Source organism: Barbatula barbatula, assembly GCF_947034865.1.
Source record: "Barbatula barbatula genome assembly, chromosome: 17".
NCBI lineage: Eukaryota > Metazoa > Chordata > Actinopteri > Cypriniformes > Nemacheilidae > Barbatula > Barbatula barbatula.
Window position 1 is genome coordinate 14,178,506 of NC_136780.1, and position 19,219 is coordinate 14,197,724.

Here is a 19,219-nt window from a genome sequence, read left to right on the forward strand (position 1 = left end):
TATCTAACTTCATCTGATGATGTCCGTTTGCTTCCTGTTACGTCAAATCTATTGTTATTTTTTCAACTGTAATAACAGCAATAAAAAAACCGTCTACGACTTTTACTTTGTTGTCTTTTTAATCGCGTTGACAAGCTGAGGACTTTTATTATGAACTTGTCGAATTTTACCGGCTCGTCAGCGTTCGCTCATACGCATGCGCACTGTGTGCACTTCCTATTGTCACCTGTAGACTTTCTGCATTTCCATATGTAGCGTTTATATTATTGTATTGTTTGAGTCCGTTCGCACATCTTTGCTTCATGCTCACTTTTCTTTTCACCACCGTGTTTTGCGCCACATACCTGTCACCGACCATCAGTCATGTTAGCGGTAATGACTTCACTGAGCAGGAAATGTCTCATTACAGGCAAGATTTAAACACATTCTACCTAATACAACAGTAAACATTGACGTGCAGTGTGGCTCAGACGATCACGGTACACTAACATTTGGTTGAAGTCACAGCTGTCATAACACCCGTAAAGGATTAGCAACGTTTCCCTTTAGAGTAAACAAGGGCTATTTACTGTCAATCAGCTTTGCCATATGGTCATAAACTGTGTAAATACACAGCGTAACGACGCATCTGCAAGCCTGGCTAGGTTACCTGTACCAGGCTTCACAACAAATGTTCTGTATTAAAGAATGTTGTCGGACAGTGTTTGTGAAAGCTGTTAAACTCATTGCTTAATTTTCCTTGACAGAGACAGAATAAAGTCCATGTTTTATCATGCCTACAACAACTATCTGGAAAACGCATACCCTTATGATGAGTTGAGACCTCTGACGTGTGATGGACAGGATACGTGGGGCAGGTATGGTATCATTTTCACAAGAATTATACTGGAGTAATATGGCTAAAATATTGATAGCCTGAAGAGGAACCGCCACGTTGTTCTTGTTCTTCCCAGAGCATCTATTGTGGTCCGTATCTTGCGTCCTATAGAACAAACGACTTAAGGCTTAAATACACCACAAGACTTTTGCTCAGAATTTGACTTTCTTGACTTGTTGCAGAAAGTCTGTGCCAGTCTGCAGATTTGATCCGTTTCTATCTGAGTGTATATGATATCTGTTCAGATTTGAAAAGGCTTGTAGCGTATTCCAGCCATTATACGCCTATATAATAGTTGACATGACCTTGACAGCAAGTTTATAAGAATTTGTATTATTGTTATAATATATATTTCTGTCTCTTTCAGTTTCTCTCTCACACTCATTGATGCACTGGACACATTGCTGGTATGTGATTTAATCTTAAATGATGTGATTTTTACTTTAGATGAGATGCTAAAAATCGGCTTTTATTTTAATCCCATTTCAGATTTTGGGGAACCACACAGAGTTCCAGCGTGTGGCCACATTGCTTCAGGACACAATTGACTTTGACACTGATGTGAATGCGTCCGTTTTCGAGACAAATATTCGTGGTAAGGAAGCTGGTGTTGTGTTCAAAAGAAAAGTCTTAGACAATGAGATTTAACAACTACAATGGTTAGTTTGACTAGTCACTTGTGTATGTGGTTTATTACTTTCTGGTCACCTAAACAAGTGTGCTTCCCTGCAGTGGTTGGTGGGCTTCTGTCGGCCCATCTGCTTTCCAAGCGTGGGGGGATGGAGGTCGAGGAGGGCTGGCCTTGCTCTGGACCTCTCCTGCGGTTGGCAGAGGATGCTGCCCGTAAACTACTGCCTGGTATGTGAGCAAATGCACATGTCAAATCTGAAGACCTTCATTTGTAAATACATAAATAAATAAACGACTGTATCGCTAGAAACTGGGGTTTTAGGTGTTTGTCGTTACAAATGGCAGTGCATTGTGCTTTGTGACACCTTACATACATCAACACCTTACAATGCAGCCTGCCCATTTCAGCATTCCAGACACCCACAGGCATGCCATATGGCACAGTTAACCTACTGAATGGTGTTAACCCCACTGAGACCCCTGTCACCTGTACTGCTGGAGTGGGCACCTTCATCCTGGAGTTCTCCACCCTTAGCCGACTCACGGGAGACCCTGTGTTTGAGAATGTGGCCCGCAAAGCTCTCAAGGCCTTATGGAGAACACGCTCCGAAATTGGCTTGGTAAGATCTTTTTATCTGCCGGATATGGAGTGTGTCGCACATTCGTGACACTTTAAGAAGTTTATTCCATATGCTTTGGTTTTAGCTTTGACCTTCGCTGAAAGTCTTTAACTTTGTAGTAGTTAGTAAGGCTTTGAGCAGGTGCTTCTAAGAACCAGTGTGATTTGTGTTTTTGACTGGTGATTTCTTTGTAAAGCGTTAATCGCATGAAAATAAATTACTAGAACAGTAGCTCAATAAAAAGTGATAAAAGATTGTGTTGGAAAATAGCAGCAACTAAAAAACGTCCCAGCTTACTGTGCGTTCACCACTCTTGCTACGAGGTCGTCAGAAGGCGATTCTAGCTTTGCTTGTGTTGGCTAGACATGCCCACTTCCTGTCGCCAACGGTCAGTGTCTCCGGAAGTCGCCGGCTCTCCATGGAAATGAATAACATCGGCTCGCGTTGTCGCTGGCGGTGTGAACGCACAGTTACAGTTATTTTATTATGTCTCTAGTGCTGAAAAAATATTCTGTGAAGCTGCTTTGCAACTTTGTAAAGATTGTTGTAGAAGTAAATTTGAATTGAATTCAGAAGATCTGATCGATGTTTTCATAGAATAATTCCTTATAGGACACATACATCTGAAAGTCTATTTGATGTCTTTATTTACATCTGCAAGACAAATGTTTAAATGTTTGCTCATCTGCAATACGTTTCAGATGCGTCTGCTGTCAGATACCACATGGACATCTAGAAGATGTCTGTAAGATGTTTATGATTTAGAACGTATGTAAAACTGCTCTTACTTAGATGTTTATCAGATGTTATTACACAGCAGATGTTTTCCAGCTCTTTAGCAGACATCTTGCAGGCGTACCTGTGCTATCTTGGCCTGTTTGTTTACTCTTAAGCGGTAGCTGAATCATTACGAGTAATATTTGTATTTGCACTGTGAATTAAAGATGCAAAAAAGCTGTTTTCGATTTGACACATTGAAACGTTCTGTAACAAAATACAATCAGCTGCACCGGTATATTGCCAAGATGGCTTTGGCTCACTCCACCTTCATGTACTGTCTTTTCAGGTGGGCAACCATATAGATGTTGTAACCTCTAAGTGGGTGGCTCAGGACGCAGGGATTGGCGCGGGTGTGGATTCATACTTTGAGTATCTTGTAAAAGGAGCCATCATGTTGCAAGACGAGGAGCTGCTAACAATGTTTTATGGTAAAACACCAAAATATATTATAACAGTCATCTAGTAACTGTTGATACATTACAATATTGCATATGTCTTGGTGTTTTGTTTAATCGTAACACAAATGGGTAATACGTTTCTTTCTCGTGTAAAAGCATGAACAAGCCCTCAATCTGTGTTGCAGAATATGATAAGTCCATAAAGAACTACACTAAGTTTGATGATTGGTATCTGTGGGTACAGATGCATAAGGGAACAGTATCAATGCCTGTGTTTCAATCTCTGGAGGCTTTCTGGCCCGGATTACAGGTGAGAGACAATCGCTTATTTAACATCAGTCCAACACACTACAGGGTGTATTTATTTTGAGGTTGTTTGGTTTATAGATCATCTATCATTCATATGGACATCTTAAATTCTTCTGGTCCCAATTCATGTACATGTTGTTCTGTATTGTTTATTTCAAAAACAGAGTTTAATAGGTGATATTTCTAGTGCAACAAAGACCTTCCATAATTACTACAGCGTATGGCGTCAGTTTGGGGGCCTTCCAGAGTTCTACAGCATTCCTCAAGGATATACAGTGGACAAAAGGGAGGGATACCCTCTTCGGCCAGGTATGTACAATAAGAGATTATTGCTGTATCTTCAAACGATTCATTTAAATCATCAATGGGTTGTCTTTAGCAAGTAACGCTGTTATTCTAACAGAACAATTTAGCAACCTTCTAGTAATGCTCTAGCAACTACCCAGAACACCTTAGCAACTATCTAGAACTCCCTATTGATGCTCCTTTAAATCTGGTGAAAATAACATCTTTATTTCGCTCCACCACCTCTAAGGGACATTTACTTCATCTTTTTGAAAGATATCTTTTCTTTTGTTTCTTTTTTGTTCAGCCATTTTGTCAGTGCCTCAGCCTTAGTTGCTTTATATAGACGTGTCTTGATTGCTAATCCACATCAGATGGTGATTACATATAAGGTTATATTTCAGCCCTTTTTAAATTGACAGCTACTCTTAAGTAGCACTTAGAGCGCATTCTCGCACGTTTAATTTAAGTACATTTTTGGGAAACGCACGTTCGTAACTTCGCTCGTAGAATGCATCTCTTAAGAGCTATGGTACATCGTTATTGGGAAACCCGGCCCAGAACACTATAGCAACCACAGTGTAGTATTCTAGCTACTACCCAGATTAATGCTCTAGCAACTCTCAAGAACACTTTAGCAACCACCTAGCAACGCTTTAGCAACTTACCAGAACACCTTAGCAACCACTGAGTAGGGCTCTAGCAACTACCCAGAACAGGTTAGCTACCACCTAGTAAAGCTCTCGGAACTACCCAGTATACATGAACAACATCCTAGAACTCCCTAGCGATACTTTAGCAACTAGTCAAGACCACTTAGCAATGTTCTGACAACTACCCAGTATACCTTAGCAACCACTGACTAATGCTCTGACAACTACCCAGAACAACCTAGCAACCACCTAGCGATGCTTAAGCAACTACTCTGGACCCCTAAGCAATCACCTTCAATGCTCTGACAACTACCCAGAACAACCTAGCAACCACCTAGCGATGCTTAAGCAACTACTCTGGACCCCTAAGCAATCACCTTCAATGCTCTGACAACTACCCAGAACAACCTAGCAACCACCTAGCGATGCTTAAGCAACTACTCTGGACCCCTTAGCAATCCCCTTCAATGCTCTGACAACTACCCAGAACAACCTAGCAACCACCTAGTGATGCTTAAGCAACTACTCTGGACCCCTAAGCAATCCCCTTCAATGCTCTGACAACTATCCAGAACAACCTAGCAACCACCTAGCGATGCTTAAGCAACTACTCTGTAAACCCTAGCAACCCCTTAGCTATACTTTTGTAACCACCCAGGATACCTTAAGTACATTTTTGGGAAACGCACGTTCGTAACTTCGCTCGTAGAATGCATCTCTTAAGAGCTATGGTACATCGTTATTGGGAAACCCGGCCCAGAACACTATAGCAACCACAGTGTAGTATTCTAGCTACTACCCAGATTAATGCTCTAGCAACTCTCAAGAACACTTTAGCAACCACCTAGCAACGCTTTAGCAACTTACCAGAACACCTTAGCAACCACTGAGTAGGGCTCTAGCAACTACCCAGAACAGGTTAGCTACCACCTAGTAAAGCTCTCGGAACTACCCAGTATACATGAACAACATCCTAGAACTCCCTAGCGATACTTTAGCAACTAGTCAAGACCACTTAGCAATGTTCTGACAACTACCCAGTATACCTTAGCAACCACTGACTAATGCTCTGACAACTACCCAGAACAACCTAGCAACCACCTAGCGATGCTTAAGCAACTACTCTGGACCCCTAAGCAATCACCTTCAATGCTCTGACAACTACCCAGAACAACCTAGCAACCACCTAGCGATGCTTAAGCAACTACTCTGGACCCCTAAGCAATCACCTTCAATGCTCTGACAACTACCCAGAACAACCTAGCAACCACCTAGCGATGCTTAAGCAACTACTCTGGACCCCTTAGCAATCCCCTTCAATGCTCTGACAACTACCCAGAACAACCTAGCAACCACCTAGTGATGCTTAAGCAACTACTCTGGACCCCTAAGCAATCCCCTTCAATGCTCTGACAACTATCCAGAACAACCTAGCAACCACCTAGCGATGCTTAAGCAACTACTCTGTAAACCCTAGCAACCCCTTAGCTATACTTTTGTAACCACCCAGGATACCTTAAGTACATTTTTGGGAAACGCACGTTCGTAACTTCGCTCGTAGAATGCATCTCTTAAGAGCTATGGTACATCGTTATTGGGAAACCCGGCCCAGAACACTATAGCAACCACAGTGTAGTATTCTAGCTACTACCCAGATTAATGCTCTAGCAACTCTCAAGAACACTTTAGCAACCACCTAGCAACGCTTTAGCAACTTACCAGAACACCTTAGCAACCACTGAGTAGGGCTCTAGCAACTACCCAGAACAGGTTAGCTACCACCTAGTAAAGCTCTCGGAACTACCCAGTATACATGAACAACATCCTAGAACTCCCTAGCGATACTTTAGCAACTAGTCAAGACCACTTAGCAATGTTCTGACAACTACCCAGTATACCTTAGCAACCACTGACTAATGCTCTGACAACTACCCAGAACAACCTAGCAACCACCTAGCGATGCTTAAGCAACTACTCTGGACCCCTAAGCAATCACCTTCAATGCTATTTAACAAATTCTGTGAAAGTTGGCAACATACTAAAAAATGCATTGTCAATCATTCTTCAAAGCTCAGAGTGTGTGTTTGTGTTGTAGAGTTGATCGAGAGTGCCATGTATTTGTATAAGGCCACCGGTGACCCAACCTTCATGCAGCTCGGCCGGGATGCAGTAGAATCGATAGATAAAATCAGCCGGTTGAAATGTGGCTTTGCCACTGTGAGTATCACTTCAGATTATAAGTTTCACGTCTTGTGCACAAAATATACTGTATATATGCGTAAACATGACATCTTCACATGTCCGCTTCTGATCAAGGTTAAGGACGTGAGGGACCACAAGCTGGATAACCGCATGGAGTCCTTCTTCCTGGCGGAGACCATTAAATACCTCTACCTCCTTTTCGATCCTGAAAACTTCCTGCACAACAGCGGCACGGAGTTCGAGCTCGGCGGCCCACAGGGGGACTGTGTACTCAGCGCTGGGGGTTACGTCTTTAACACGGAGGCTCATCCACTCGACCCCGCCGCCCTTCACTGCTGCAGCCGGGACCAGGAGGAGCACAAAGAGCTACAGGATATACTCCTCAGCTTCTCTGAACCACTCAGGCCCTCCATGGACCAATCAGAGGAAACTTCAGGGGCCTTTGACCCACCTGAGAGCATAGCACTGAAGCCGGGCGAGAGACGGAAAGCTCCTGTGCTCTCTTGCCCCACGCAACCATTTAGTGCCAAACTGGCTGTTATGGGTCAAGTCTTCTCTGACAACTCATGAACAGAATTTAATCTTCTCGTGAACGGTGTACAAAGATGGAGAGAATGTTTGTAATTTAATTTTGGAAAGATTAAATGTTTTCTAAATTTGTTTTTTCCACCCCCTTTTATTAAAAAAGTTTTAGATAATGATTGAAGTGCAGTTATTTTAGACTAACAACATTTTCAAAAACAATAGGTGGCTGCAAAAATGAAGTTATTGCTATTGCTGTCTTGTTTTTCAGTACAAATATCTAAATATTCTTTGTTTAAAACAAGAAAAAATATCTAATTTAAGCCTATTTTTCTTTCCCCATTGTTAATTTTATTAATGTAAATCAAGGTACTCAATATTTTAATCCTAAATTTCTCAAATATATCCGAGAGGCAAATATATATTTACCATATTAATACAGCCACAGGAAACAAAAGGAGACCATTTCAAAATGATTTCAGTATTTCTGAATTTAATATATTTAGGAATGTGTTTAGGTAAAATTATCATTTTTGTTTAATTCTGTGAATAACTGTATTTCTCTCAAATTTCAAATATTTTCTATTGCATTTATCTTCAGAAAATGAAAACTTGATAAATAACAGAAGGGATGCTCTGTGTTTTTTCGGACCTGAAATACTTTTTCACTTTCAAAGCAATACAACAGTAACATTTGTACTTAGTATTCAGGAAAGTTTAGAAATAATATATTTTAATTTGATAACCTCGATATTTATCACAGTTTTTATGTGTCTTGTCATGCTGTCTGTCTTTCACATTGGTGTTGGATGACTTTGATATTGTTGAAATTCAACAGACATTGAACTGGAATGGACACAATTCATCTAGAACTGCTGATTTAATGAAGATTTGGTACGGTCTCTTCATTTTTCACGGCTGTATATGAATTTGGGGAATTGTTTTATATTTATACTGGAAAACAAGATTTTCTTTATTGTCAGTGCTTGGTCACTAAGTGTCAATTATGCCAAACTGAAAATGTCCATGAGGTAAGTGTTCTGCAGATCCTCCCACCCGTTCATTCACACAATAAGGGGAATAAAGAAGAAAATGTTCACAATATATCACACAAGACCAGATGCTCTAGTATTTACGTCTAATTCCACTGTTTCATGCCAAAGAATTAAACAGAAGCTGAGCCTCAGGAGTAATTTTCACACGAGAAAGCAAATGAGAGCCATAGGGCAAAGGTGTATGTCCTCAACCGGTCTGTGCCCGTTTACTGTTGTTCTTTAATGCACGGATTAGTGAGCTCATTGCTGCTCTCGTTTGCATTTCAAAGAATGTATGTGGTCTAATGCATTGAATGCAAAAAGAGGAGTAGCTAAAATATTTTTGTGTGTAAATTCTCATACTGTAGATTTTCGATCTGATTCCAGTATCTGAATCCCATCATAATCTTAGTTGATTTAGTGCAATGTAAAAATGGTCTTTGTTCATCATCAAACTATACTGTGGAGACCCTCCTCATCATGTGTTTTCCACACATCTCTTGTTGCTTGTCTTTATCACAATCTTGGTGGTTGTGTGATGTTGCTCTGCTGGTTTTGCTCTTAAAACATTCTGACTGTTCATAAGCCGGAACGCTGGAGAACTCGCCGTTACATTTAAGAATGCTTTTCTTCTCTATGACCCCTGAGCTGAGACAGATTTCAGGACCCGACGTCCTGTCACATGTGGTCAATGGATAATTTAAGTTTAACCACCAGTGGTTATCTATACGTCTTCCACAGTGGCTCTGTCCTCGACTTTCACAGTTCACTTCCTCGTGTGTCTTACCGGACTGGATATCAGGTGTTTTATATTGTCCTCAGCAGATCTGCTCTTTCAGGATGCTGTCATTTGTTCCATCAAAAGGCATGAAGACATAAACCAGAGCGTATAGAAGCACACCGAGAGACTAGCAGTCCACCTGACAGAACAGAGCATCCTTTATGAATTTTTTAGATTAGATTAGATTCAACTTTATTGTCATTACACATATACAAGTACAGTGTAACGAAATGTAGTTTAGGTCTAACCAGAAGTGCAGTTAGCAAGTGCAGGATATACAGTTAGAATAAATACAGAATACAATAAGAGAGAATATAATACAGTGGGCATGGACTATAAAAATATTTTGCAGTAGGAATGTTCTATGAAAATATGACAGTAGGTATATACTATGAACAATATACACAGATGGCTATATACTATAAATATTAATGTACAGATGGATATGAACAGATAATTATTTATCTGTTTTCCACACAATTTTCCAAACTGTTTTCCACAATTTGTCTGAATTCCACACATACTCAAATTATTGATCAAAGGAACGTGCCCGAAACAAGAACAAATTTAAGTTTGGATGTCAAGTAACAAGATGGTGTTCTTATTGTTATCTATTGGTTTGATTTGTTCACCTTAAATGCATTTTCGATCAAAATGGATGAAGCTGAAAGAGGCAGTAGAGATGACTGTTATTTTTTATGTGAAATACAGATAACCTAACTGAAATAATGAGTAGACAAATTGCCTGGTGTTAAAACGTAGATGCACTTAGATTAAAAGCCTTTTAAAGGTAAGAACTTAAAATGTTTTAATAATATATCTTTTAATTTATGTTAAAACGACAAAAAAGAATATTCCAAATATCTTTATTTGTGTTCATCAGAACAAAGTAATTTATACACATTTAGGGTGAGTTAATGATGACAGAACTTTCATTTTTGGGTGGAGTAGCCTATCTAGCAATGGCTTATAGATCATACATGCTCGGATAACCTCTCTCTCCTGAATTTACCCATACAGCTCGCCTCCGCTCGCACATCACAATCCTCTCTCTGTTCTCAAACACTGAATAAACAGCACAATCTTCAATCTAAACCAGAAACCCATGAGAATAGTGCAAATCCTTGACATTCAGTCTCATAACACCAAAGAAGATTTCTGAACAGCGGCGAGTACGTGATGACAGAATCTTTATTTTCGACTATAAATATTTAAAAAAAAAGTCAGTTTTCACCTTTACATCTACATTACATTACATTTAAAATATATGAATTTCGAAGACACTTCTCTCCAAGGCGACTTAGAACATTAGCTTCATAAAGATGAATGATGTTTGGGTGTAAAAGGGAGGCAGTGATTTCAATTTCTCTCTGGATGTGTATTATGTCCAGATCATCTCTTAATCTCTTTTTTGGAATAGATTTAATACCCACCTGTAAGAACAATAGACATACATTAAATCTGGGGCTGTTATGGGGTAAAAGGCACATTTGATTTGATTTTCCTGTAAACCCATGGCACAATTCTTTTTCCAAAACATGCACTTTTCGCAATGCATGTGGATATTCAGCTGGTTTTCTCGGAAAATGACCAATCGTTTTGTAAGACTACACCTTTATTCATCGGCTGGTGTCGTGTAGAGCCTTTTGAAGCGCCGATGAAATAGAAATTTGGATCTTAACCAACACCCTGGAAAGCTTCAATTTGTTTTCGACAGAAGCAATAAACACGTATGACATGTGGGGGATTGAATTATCACAAAATCTTTATTTTAAAGTGTCATTTCAAACCTTCCTTCTACGGAACACAAAGAAGATATTTTGAAGAATGATGATGACCAAACAACATTGACCCCCATTGACTTCCATCATTGACACGATTGCAGCAACGCAAAATTGATTTGGTGCTATTTGATCTAATATTTGATGTTTTTCAAATGGTAGATTTAAGCACTATGGGAATGGCTACAATTACTCAATATGTTTTGAGATCAATGTCTTGTTAATGTTTTTCAGTTTTGTTCAAGTTAGATAAAGCAACAATTGTTCAGTAAGAATATATTAGTATTTGGGTAAAAAGCACCCCTGTTGTTGGGTCTAAAGGCACCCTAAATGAACATGATATTAAACAGCTGGCTGACGTTTCCATTTGTTGACATGACATGGTCAGATGGTAAATATTATATACTGAGTTGGGTATCCACCGTAGAGATAACCACCATATTCATAACGAAACCATTATATTTAAAATATTACACAAATCATATAATTTCATATGTGGTCAAATCAAAAGGCCCCCCTCATCACCTCATATATATATACGATTTTTAAACAATATTTTACCACTTATTAATATGATTTATTTTCACACAAATGATGTTGCTCTATAAATGCAAACATGTATATTTTTTGGCAATCATGGTTGTAGTCAGGGCCGGCCCAAGCCTTCAGGGGCCCTAAACTGAATTTATTTTGGGCCCCTCTGTGCTACCAATATGTTAATCTAAAGTGTCTAAATATGTTAATCTCATGTGTTGAAGCTGTGTTGCTTACATCATACCAATGTTTTTACCCTTCTACGGATTTTAATCAATGCATTTACTGTAAACATGTTAACCTCTTTAGTTACGTTTGGTTAGAAAACAACGTGCAATAGAATCAACTACAAATAAAATGACTTAAGATAAACAGAATATTTTATATAAAAAATCATTTAAATCTACAAAATGAACAACATTAAACCTGATAATAAAGTAATAACAAAATGAACAGATCAGACGGATGATGTCGTGAACGTGGAGGGTGGAAGAACCCAATTGCAAGGCAGCGGAGATGAAGGGGTTAACAAGCAGACTTTAATCAAACAACAAAAACACCCTCGATGGGGAAAACACTAACTACACAGGATACAAAAACCAAAAACAATCACTTTTTTAGAAATATATTAAAGAAAGAACCAAACAAGAGTAAACATTTAAGATATTTATTGGCAATACAAATATTTTTGCCAAAAGAAGTCACAAAAATATACATTTGGAGACACATTTCTTATTAATGATTAAGTAAAATAAAAAGGTGTCTGATAAAATAATGCATACTGTACTGTAGGATATGTCCAGCAAAACATGTACTGGAAAGGTTTAAACTGAATATTTACAACTCATGTGCTGCTTTTGTCATACTGAAAAATGCATCTTTTTTCCCCCATTGGATACACAAAGTTGTTTTGGGTTGATATGCAACGGTTTATTATGAAGAAATTACTGTAAACACCGCTCTAAAGCTGACTGGATTGGACATAGACTATTAATATACAGTACTTTAATGATCAAGGATTTGATAAAGAGGAAGTATATCCTCTTTATACAACTGTTAATTTCACTAGGGAATGACATTGATACTGTAGAAAGATGATATTATAGATAGTATTATGTGTTTGGTATGTATTTCCATTGTGTAAAATTTACTGTGGTATAATGTAAAATGTAAATCTATGTGCAATTAGTAAATATCTGTTTAAAAATCATTTTGTTGAACTTTAATTCACATTATTGAACTCCTTTGCTATTCCTGTCATAGAAACGTATTGTGATATCCCTTATGATGAACTTTAACAGGATGTTTATAAAGAGGTAGTATAGTTTTAACAGTGTTAACCTGTGGACATATGAAATAATAAAGATTTTAAACATAGAGGCTTGTGCTATTCAGGAAACAGACTTCTGACTAAGAGACGTCAACAGCATCGGTTTGACGTAACTCTGAATGCTTTAGAAGTTTCACCTATAAACACCACCACAGATTCAGATATCTGTACATCTCTATCGCTCTTTTCATGAACGGTATCTTATCTGCAGACATAGTTATTGAGATGACCTCAGATCAGTCCAAACAGTAAAAATACACATAAGAGCGCAGAAGAAACTGTCATGAGAGTTCATACGAGTGTGTGGAGAGCATAAGAGCAGCTGATTTTGAGTTAGATCAATCTGGAAAGGTTGATAATAGGATTCAAGGTAAATCTGCTTCAGGAGCGACCAAACAACACTGATAGGAGCACACCATCTACATACACAACAAACACTACAAGATGAACACAAATGACATTACTTTTGGGATCCTGGAGAGGCGAGACATCTCACCAGCTGAAAACTGGAGTTCCTCAGGGATCAGTTTTGGCTCCTCTCCTCTTTTCTATATTTACCACCTCCCTGTGTCCAATTATTAAGCCACATGGGTTCTCATGTGGGAACCTGGGGGTGATGTTCGATGACCAGATAAAATTCACATTGCAGCAACCACTCGAACTTGCAGGTATGTGCTCTACAATATCAAGAAAAGCAGGCCGTTCCTGTTGAAGCATGCATCTCAGCTGCTAGTCCAAGCTCTGCTCGGATCAAGACTGGACTACTTAAGTTCTCTACTGTTAGCCGGCCTTCCAACCAATGCAGCCAAGCCCTCGCAAATGATCCAGAATGCAGCCGCACGTCTAGTTTTCAATCAGCCGCAAATAACCCATATAACACCCCTCCTGATTTTACTTCACTGGCTGCCAGTTGCCATCAAGTTTAAATTGATGACATTGGCCTTCAGAACGCTTACTGCAATTTCGCCCCTTTACCTTAACTCACTGCTCCAGGTCTACATCCCCTGTAGCATGGCATAGTAAACTAACGGTACTGTTTAGCGTATTGACAAAATGTTATTTGCTCTCCTACTTGTAAGTCGCTTTTGATAAAAGCGTCTGCCAAATTAATAAATGTAAATTCTAATAAATAACAATATAGTCACACACAATTGGGATACAAATATATAACTGACCTTTATTGGTTTTCCATAGTCATCATTTTGAAGGCTCACAAAATCGATTCTGATGTCTAGTAATGTGCAAAACGCGGTCGCGAACGGACGGGGCACTTATGTTAAAGGTTTTTGCATATGGACCCGGACATGACTTGTTACGCCACTGAGTAACACATTTGAAAAGAGGAGAAAGAGCCAGAGTTTATGTGTGTTCAAAGACCTTCCTAAAATCTTAACGTACATAAACGTAAAATAATTAGAAATCCGACGTCAACAGTTTCATCAGTTAAAGTTAGTTCACAGATTGAAACAAATTTTACCTAACCAAGAGAACCGAGACGTTTTGTTACTCGTAGACTATACAAAGAACCCCAATAAGAGACCAACAAAATACTATACAAAATGTATTTGGGCAAACACAGCCAAGAAAGTATCAACCCACAAAACAACTTAATGACAATCATTTCATTTTTATTCAATTGCACATTAAAACAACAGGGGAGCCAATTGTCAATCTCATAGCATTTAGCAAACAAAGCAAATCTTTAAGATTGAGAATGGTCCACGATATTGTACAATTAAAATATTTCGGTGGTTAGCATACAACAGCAAACAGTACACTATATATATACCTGTATATACAGTATATACAGGGATGCAATACATCAAAGTAATGAATGTGCTCACCTGCAATACACACACTCATTACATAGCACACACAAAATGCATGTTAATTAAATATCACACACAATAATAAAAATACATCATCAGTCATAAATTAGTCCATGTAATTCATATCACTGAATCTGAATACAAAGCCTCCGTCAATAATAGTAAAATGTGCACATGAGCAATTATTTACCGGCCACTCATCAAATCTATGATTGTATTAAATGAAAAAATATATATAGCTAATTTTGTGACTGATATATCGCTGATACAGTATGCTTAAGTGATTGGATTTTTTAAAACCTTTATATCAGTTTTATTTTCAGGAAAAACACGTTTGTTTATTTAGTTAATTTAAGAAGACAACATTTTAGAACAAAAATATGGGTTGACATGAAATCAATGGTAGTAAATTAAATGACCATACTAATATAGTGAAACATTTGTGTATTAAAGACAAGAAAATGAAGTACACTTGAGTTGTAAATGACAACTGTAAAGACAAGAAACGTTTCAAATGTCAGACTGAACATGTTTTTGATAAAGCCTGTCAATGATATGGAAGTAAAATAGTGACAAATGTGCTTGAAGCGAAAGATGTGCCGAATAGCACTAACTGAAAAAAATGCATTTCTATTAACAGTGCTTGCATTTTAAGGTTCTGCAATTCAATGTGGTTGTACAATTAAGCTGTGAATATTTCAAATTGAAACATTTCACACAAAGTAGGGCGTACCGGGGCGGAGCCAGATGTTGTAGAATTTGTAGAATTTCTTAACTGAATGGGCATGGTCTCCCAAGAAGAATATTTTTCCCAATTTATGGCAGCTATATTACTATTTTTTATGTAATTGGTCTTTGTATTTTCATTTTGAAACCATAAATAAAACAAATGGTCACGATGACATTTTCTCTTTCCCTGCCATTGACGAGTTATTACGGCAATCTGTGTTTGTTCTGTTCTACAGCAGGTGGCACTGTTACACACATTTGAAAAAAAGTAGATAATCCCTGAACCTAGAACTTATACATTTATCTGTTTTAATCATTGTTCTCGGTGTAATCTGGGTCTGAGTCTTAAACCAAAATTGTTCATTATCTCATCTGTTTAATCAAAGTGATGCATTTTTGGAGAAACCTACCCACATCTAAGGGGTGATTAAAAAAGAACAAATTAAGATAGAATACTAAAGTTTATTTTGTTTGAAAGCAGAGACTCTGTTCTTTCATTTGATATATTGTTTGTCCCTAAATTATAGAAATATTATTAAACTAATTACAGAAAAATGGCTGGAAACTTTTTTAAAAGGCTGGCGGGGAAAGAGTTAACAGGCTGAATATTTCTGCCGCAAGCCTGTAACTGAAGTTATATAAGAAAGGTTGATTAGGAATTTGCAATAAACAGTATTACTAATATAGAATATTAATGCTTGTTAAGTAGTGTTTATCTATTAATTTTAACAGTTGGCTTTGTCTCCGCACTGGAGTTCACGCATGGTTGCTGTTACGCGCCCGCCTGCCGATTGGCTGAAGTTCGGTATTATTCAGTCTGATTGACTGACATTCGACTAGGCCTCTGTAATTTGATTGGCTGGAGTTGCGCAAACTCTGTCTTTCTCATTTGATTGGTCAACTTTTTGACATTGACGAGCGATAGCCGCTGGAGTGGAGGACCGAGTTTAAAGCTGAAGAATGGAAGTTAATTTCTTATAGACGGTTTCAAAGTGACAACATAAACAAACGTTACTACGCGTGCGTGGGTCGTTGGCTGCACTTAACTTCCAGAACACATTCACAAACAATAGAACGCCTGTAGATTATTTCTGATAACAAGCGAAGGAAACCAAACCGTTACTCGGCTAAACTTGTCTCTCCAATATTTAGAATTTAGACTGCGATACCAAGCACAACCGCTAGATGTCAATGTACGACACAGTTTCTTTAAGTGCGTCAACACTACAGGACCCATTCTACAAATTGTTTATGTAATAAATACAACAAAATTCAACAAATCGTTAATTTAATAAAATTATTGTACGATAAAACAATAATATAAAGTAATATTAATATAAATGAAATATAGTATATTAACTACAGTCCCAGCGCTTCTGATGAAATGTTCTATACTGTTTCAGAAAAATCTGTCCGCTTCACACGCTCCACAGTTTCGCACCAATTCAGCAATTGGCAGGCTTTGTCTTATCTTTCTCACGTGAGAAAACATGATTTACATTTGTGTGTGTTCTACTGAAATCCAGATAAAAAGGGTTTGGTTTTGTTTGTCTTCAAAGGTTTATTGCCTTGGGATCTTTGCAGGGAAAACAGTGTGCCGTGGGATAACTTTACTGAATCTCTAGATGACGTGTGTTTGATAACCAACATTCCTTGTTCTAAATCACTTTTTTGGATAATACTTTACTTTTCTGTGTTTCCAACAAGATTTTCTTATTATCTCAGATCAACTTTTATGACGGTCATCACACGTACAATAAAGCCGTGTTTTTATTTGATGTGTTTTAAATCAGCAGAAGTGTCTTCATACAGCAGTTCTAAAATGGGATTTGATGGAAAAGAGTTTCCCAGAACTATTGTGCACATTTGCTAAAAAGTTTTTCAGATTGTGCTTCTTAAATACTGTAAAGGTATTTATTTGACTATACAGCCCCTCACATATTTTACAACTATTTTGTAGCATCATTTCATTATTTCATTTCATCATTCACTGAACTATTTTTTAGATCCTAGATAATCCTTTCGGCTTTTTAATTTGAAATCATGCGCTGTACAGTATGTCAGTGTACATATATACATAGAGTTTCAGTGTTTTGAATTTTAACTACTTCTGTGCACAACTTCTTATATACATTAATTTGGTTGGTTGGTTGATTGATTGATTGATTGGTGTAATAATTTGTGAATTTCTTTTTGTTTATTAGAGTCATACATTTATAACAGCTCAAGCTTTCAATAACAAAGACGGATTTTCGTATTGGTTTTTGTAGACTCTCTATATTTGGACTAATATAATAACTCTGCATGATACATTTGGGATGGTTGGAGCTCAGCTTTGTTTGTTCAGTGATTTAAACTGTTTAGAGCATCATGCCTGTAGGCCTTTGGGGGAAATTCCCAGCAAAACCAGTTAGAAATCTTTGAGCTGATTTGCTTAGAGCTTGCTACACAGTTGGATATTCTTAATAATCCATAAAGTACACCTGGACAACGCTGACAAAGACACAATTAGCCGGTATTCTACACACCAAGACCTGTAAACCACCCCCACGCTGAAACCAATCGTATATTCAGCAGCCTATAGCTGGATGAAGGGCTGTTGGTATATCAGAAAGATAAAGAACGTATTTGCATGCCGAGGTACATGACTCCAGCCAAACAGACGTCTTTACTGAAAAACCAAACGGAGAGAGATGTTATCTCACTCTGACAAAATCAGACGAGTGGGAAAAGTAAAAGTCAAGATAACAATTTGACAATCGAGAATTCTACATTTAAACATTACACTATATGATGCATAAGACAACAAATGATAAAATAATACTTAAAATATAGAATAATTTTATAAAAAGTAATAGTCCCAGTGAGTGGCAATATGTAGATACAGTATTCTATTTACTGTATATTTATAAAAACATCTGAATTTCCAGTGATCCATGTTTGCCTTAAATGTCATCCTGATGTCACAGTAACATCTGTAAATTAATCTAATTCAAACAAATGATCATGTATTGCATGTATTGACTTTGGATTCTTTTTTACTCGCATTACCTCATTCCTGCAGTATGTCATCACCGTCTAGTAGTACTCACTATAAATAGAAGCACATTTCTAGAAAACATTCTCATCATTCTTATCCTTCCTGCATTCTAAGAACGACAACATTTTGTGGCTTTTCTCAAGAATCAACACGTAACTAACAAACACCAAGTTTATTTTAGTCTTTGTATGATTAGGATATATACCTTGTTAATAAGTTATTGGAAAAGAGCAAAGTTTATGTGGAGTTTACATCACAGTTCCACGCGTAATGTTTATTTAATTCATTCACACAATCTGATGTTGCAGTTTAAATAAATGCTCACTTTTACGTTGAATTTATGTCATTCAGTTGGATGGAAAATTGACGCAACTTGCGACCACAGTAGAGCGCTAAATGCCGCTAGAATGCATAGACTGGACCTTTAAACCAACCCAGTATTTTGGGTTAAACACCCCAGCATGGGCTAATTCATAACCCATTTTGGGGTTTTAATAGTTATTATTGATTCGCTCTAGCCGGTCAGATTTATCACATTATTATCTGTGTAGTAGTAGAATGAAATGAGAACATATGATAAGGATCTGCTCTCACCTGTAGCTTACACCTGTATCTCTCTCTCTCTCTCTCTCTCTCTCTCACCATCAGTAATCAACAACAGGTGCACTATCCCTGTCACAGCACAACCGTCAGATATGCCTTAAGCCAGGGGTTTTTCCAAAACAAGCTCGTCTGGTTTACGGTGTCTTGGTTACGTTCTTTGCTATTGTTATTATTGTATTGAAAATAAACAGAGATATTTTTAGTTATCCTTTACAGTAGGAAAAGTGCAGTGTACACGAGTTTTGGAAAGCACATTCACCGTTCAACTTCAAAATATTCAGT

At 37.8% G+C, this 19,219-nt stretch overlaps 1 protein-coding gene across 1 annotated transcript; it reads left to right on the forward strand.

Moving 5' to 3' along the window:
- Positions 1 to 177: 177 nt before the first annotated feature.
- Positions 178 to 7,893, forward strand: edem2 (ER degradation enhancer, mannosidase alpha-like 2). Its single transcript, XM_079477812.1, has 11 exons — positions 178 to 409; positions 747 to 857; positions 1,245 to 1,284; positions 1,367 to 1,472; positions 1,610 to 1,735; positions 1,916 to 2,127; positions 3,194 to 3,335; positions 3,491 to 3,615; positions 3,779 to 3,923; positions 6,648 to 6,769; positions 6,869 to 7,893. Exons 1-11 carry the CDS (start codon positions 303 to 305, stop codon positions 7,322 to 7,324), a joined length of 1,692 nt encoding a protein of 563 aa, XP_079333938.1. The 5' UTR covers positions 178 to 302; the 3' UTR covers positions 7,325 to 7,893.
- Positions 7,894 to 19,219: the final 11,326 nt, after the last annotated feature.

Bases quoted from the DNA above. Each gene is read 5' to 3' on its own strand.
- edem2 (XM_079477812.1), top strand. From the start codon at position 303: ATGCTCACTTTTCTTTTCACCACCGTGTTTTGCGCCACATACCTGTCA. The intron at 858-1,244 runs GTATGGTATCAT...TGTCTCTTTCAG, and splicing joins GGACAGGATACGTGGGGCAG to TTTCTCTCTCACACTCATTG. The intron at 3,924-6,647 runs GTATGTACAATA...TTTGTGTTGTAG, and splicing joins GGGATACCCTCTTCGGCCAG to AGTTGATCGAGAGTGCCATG.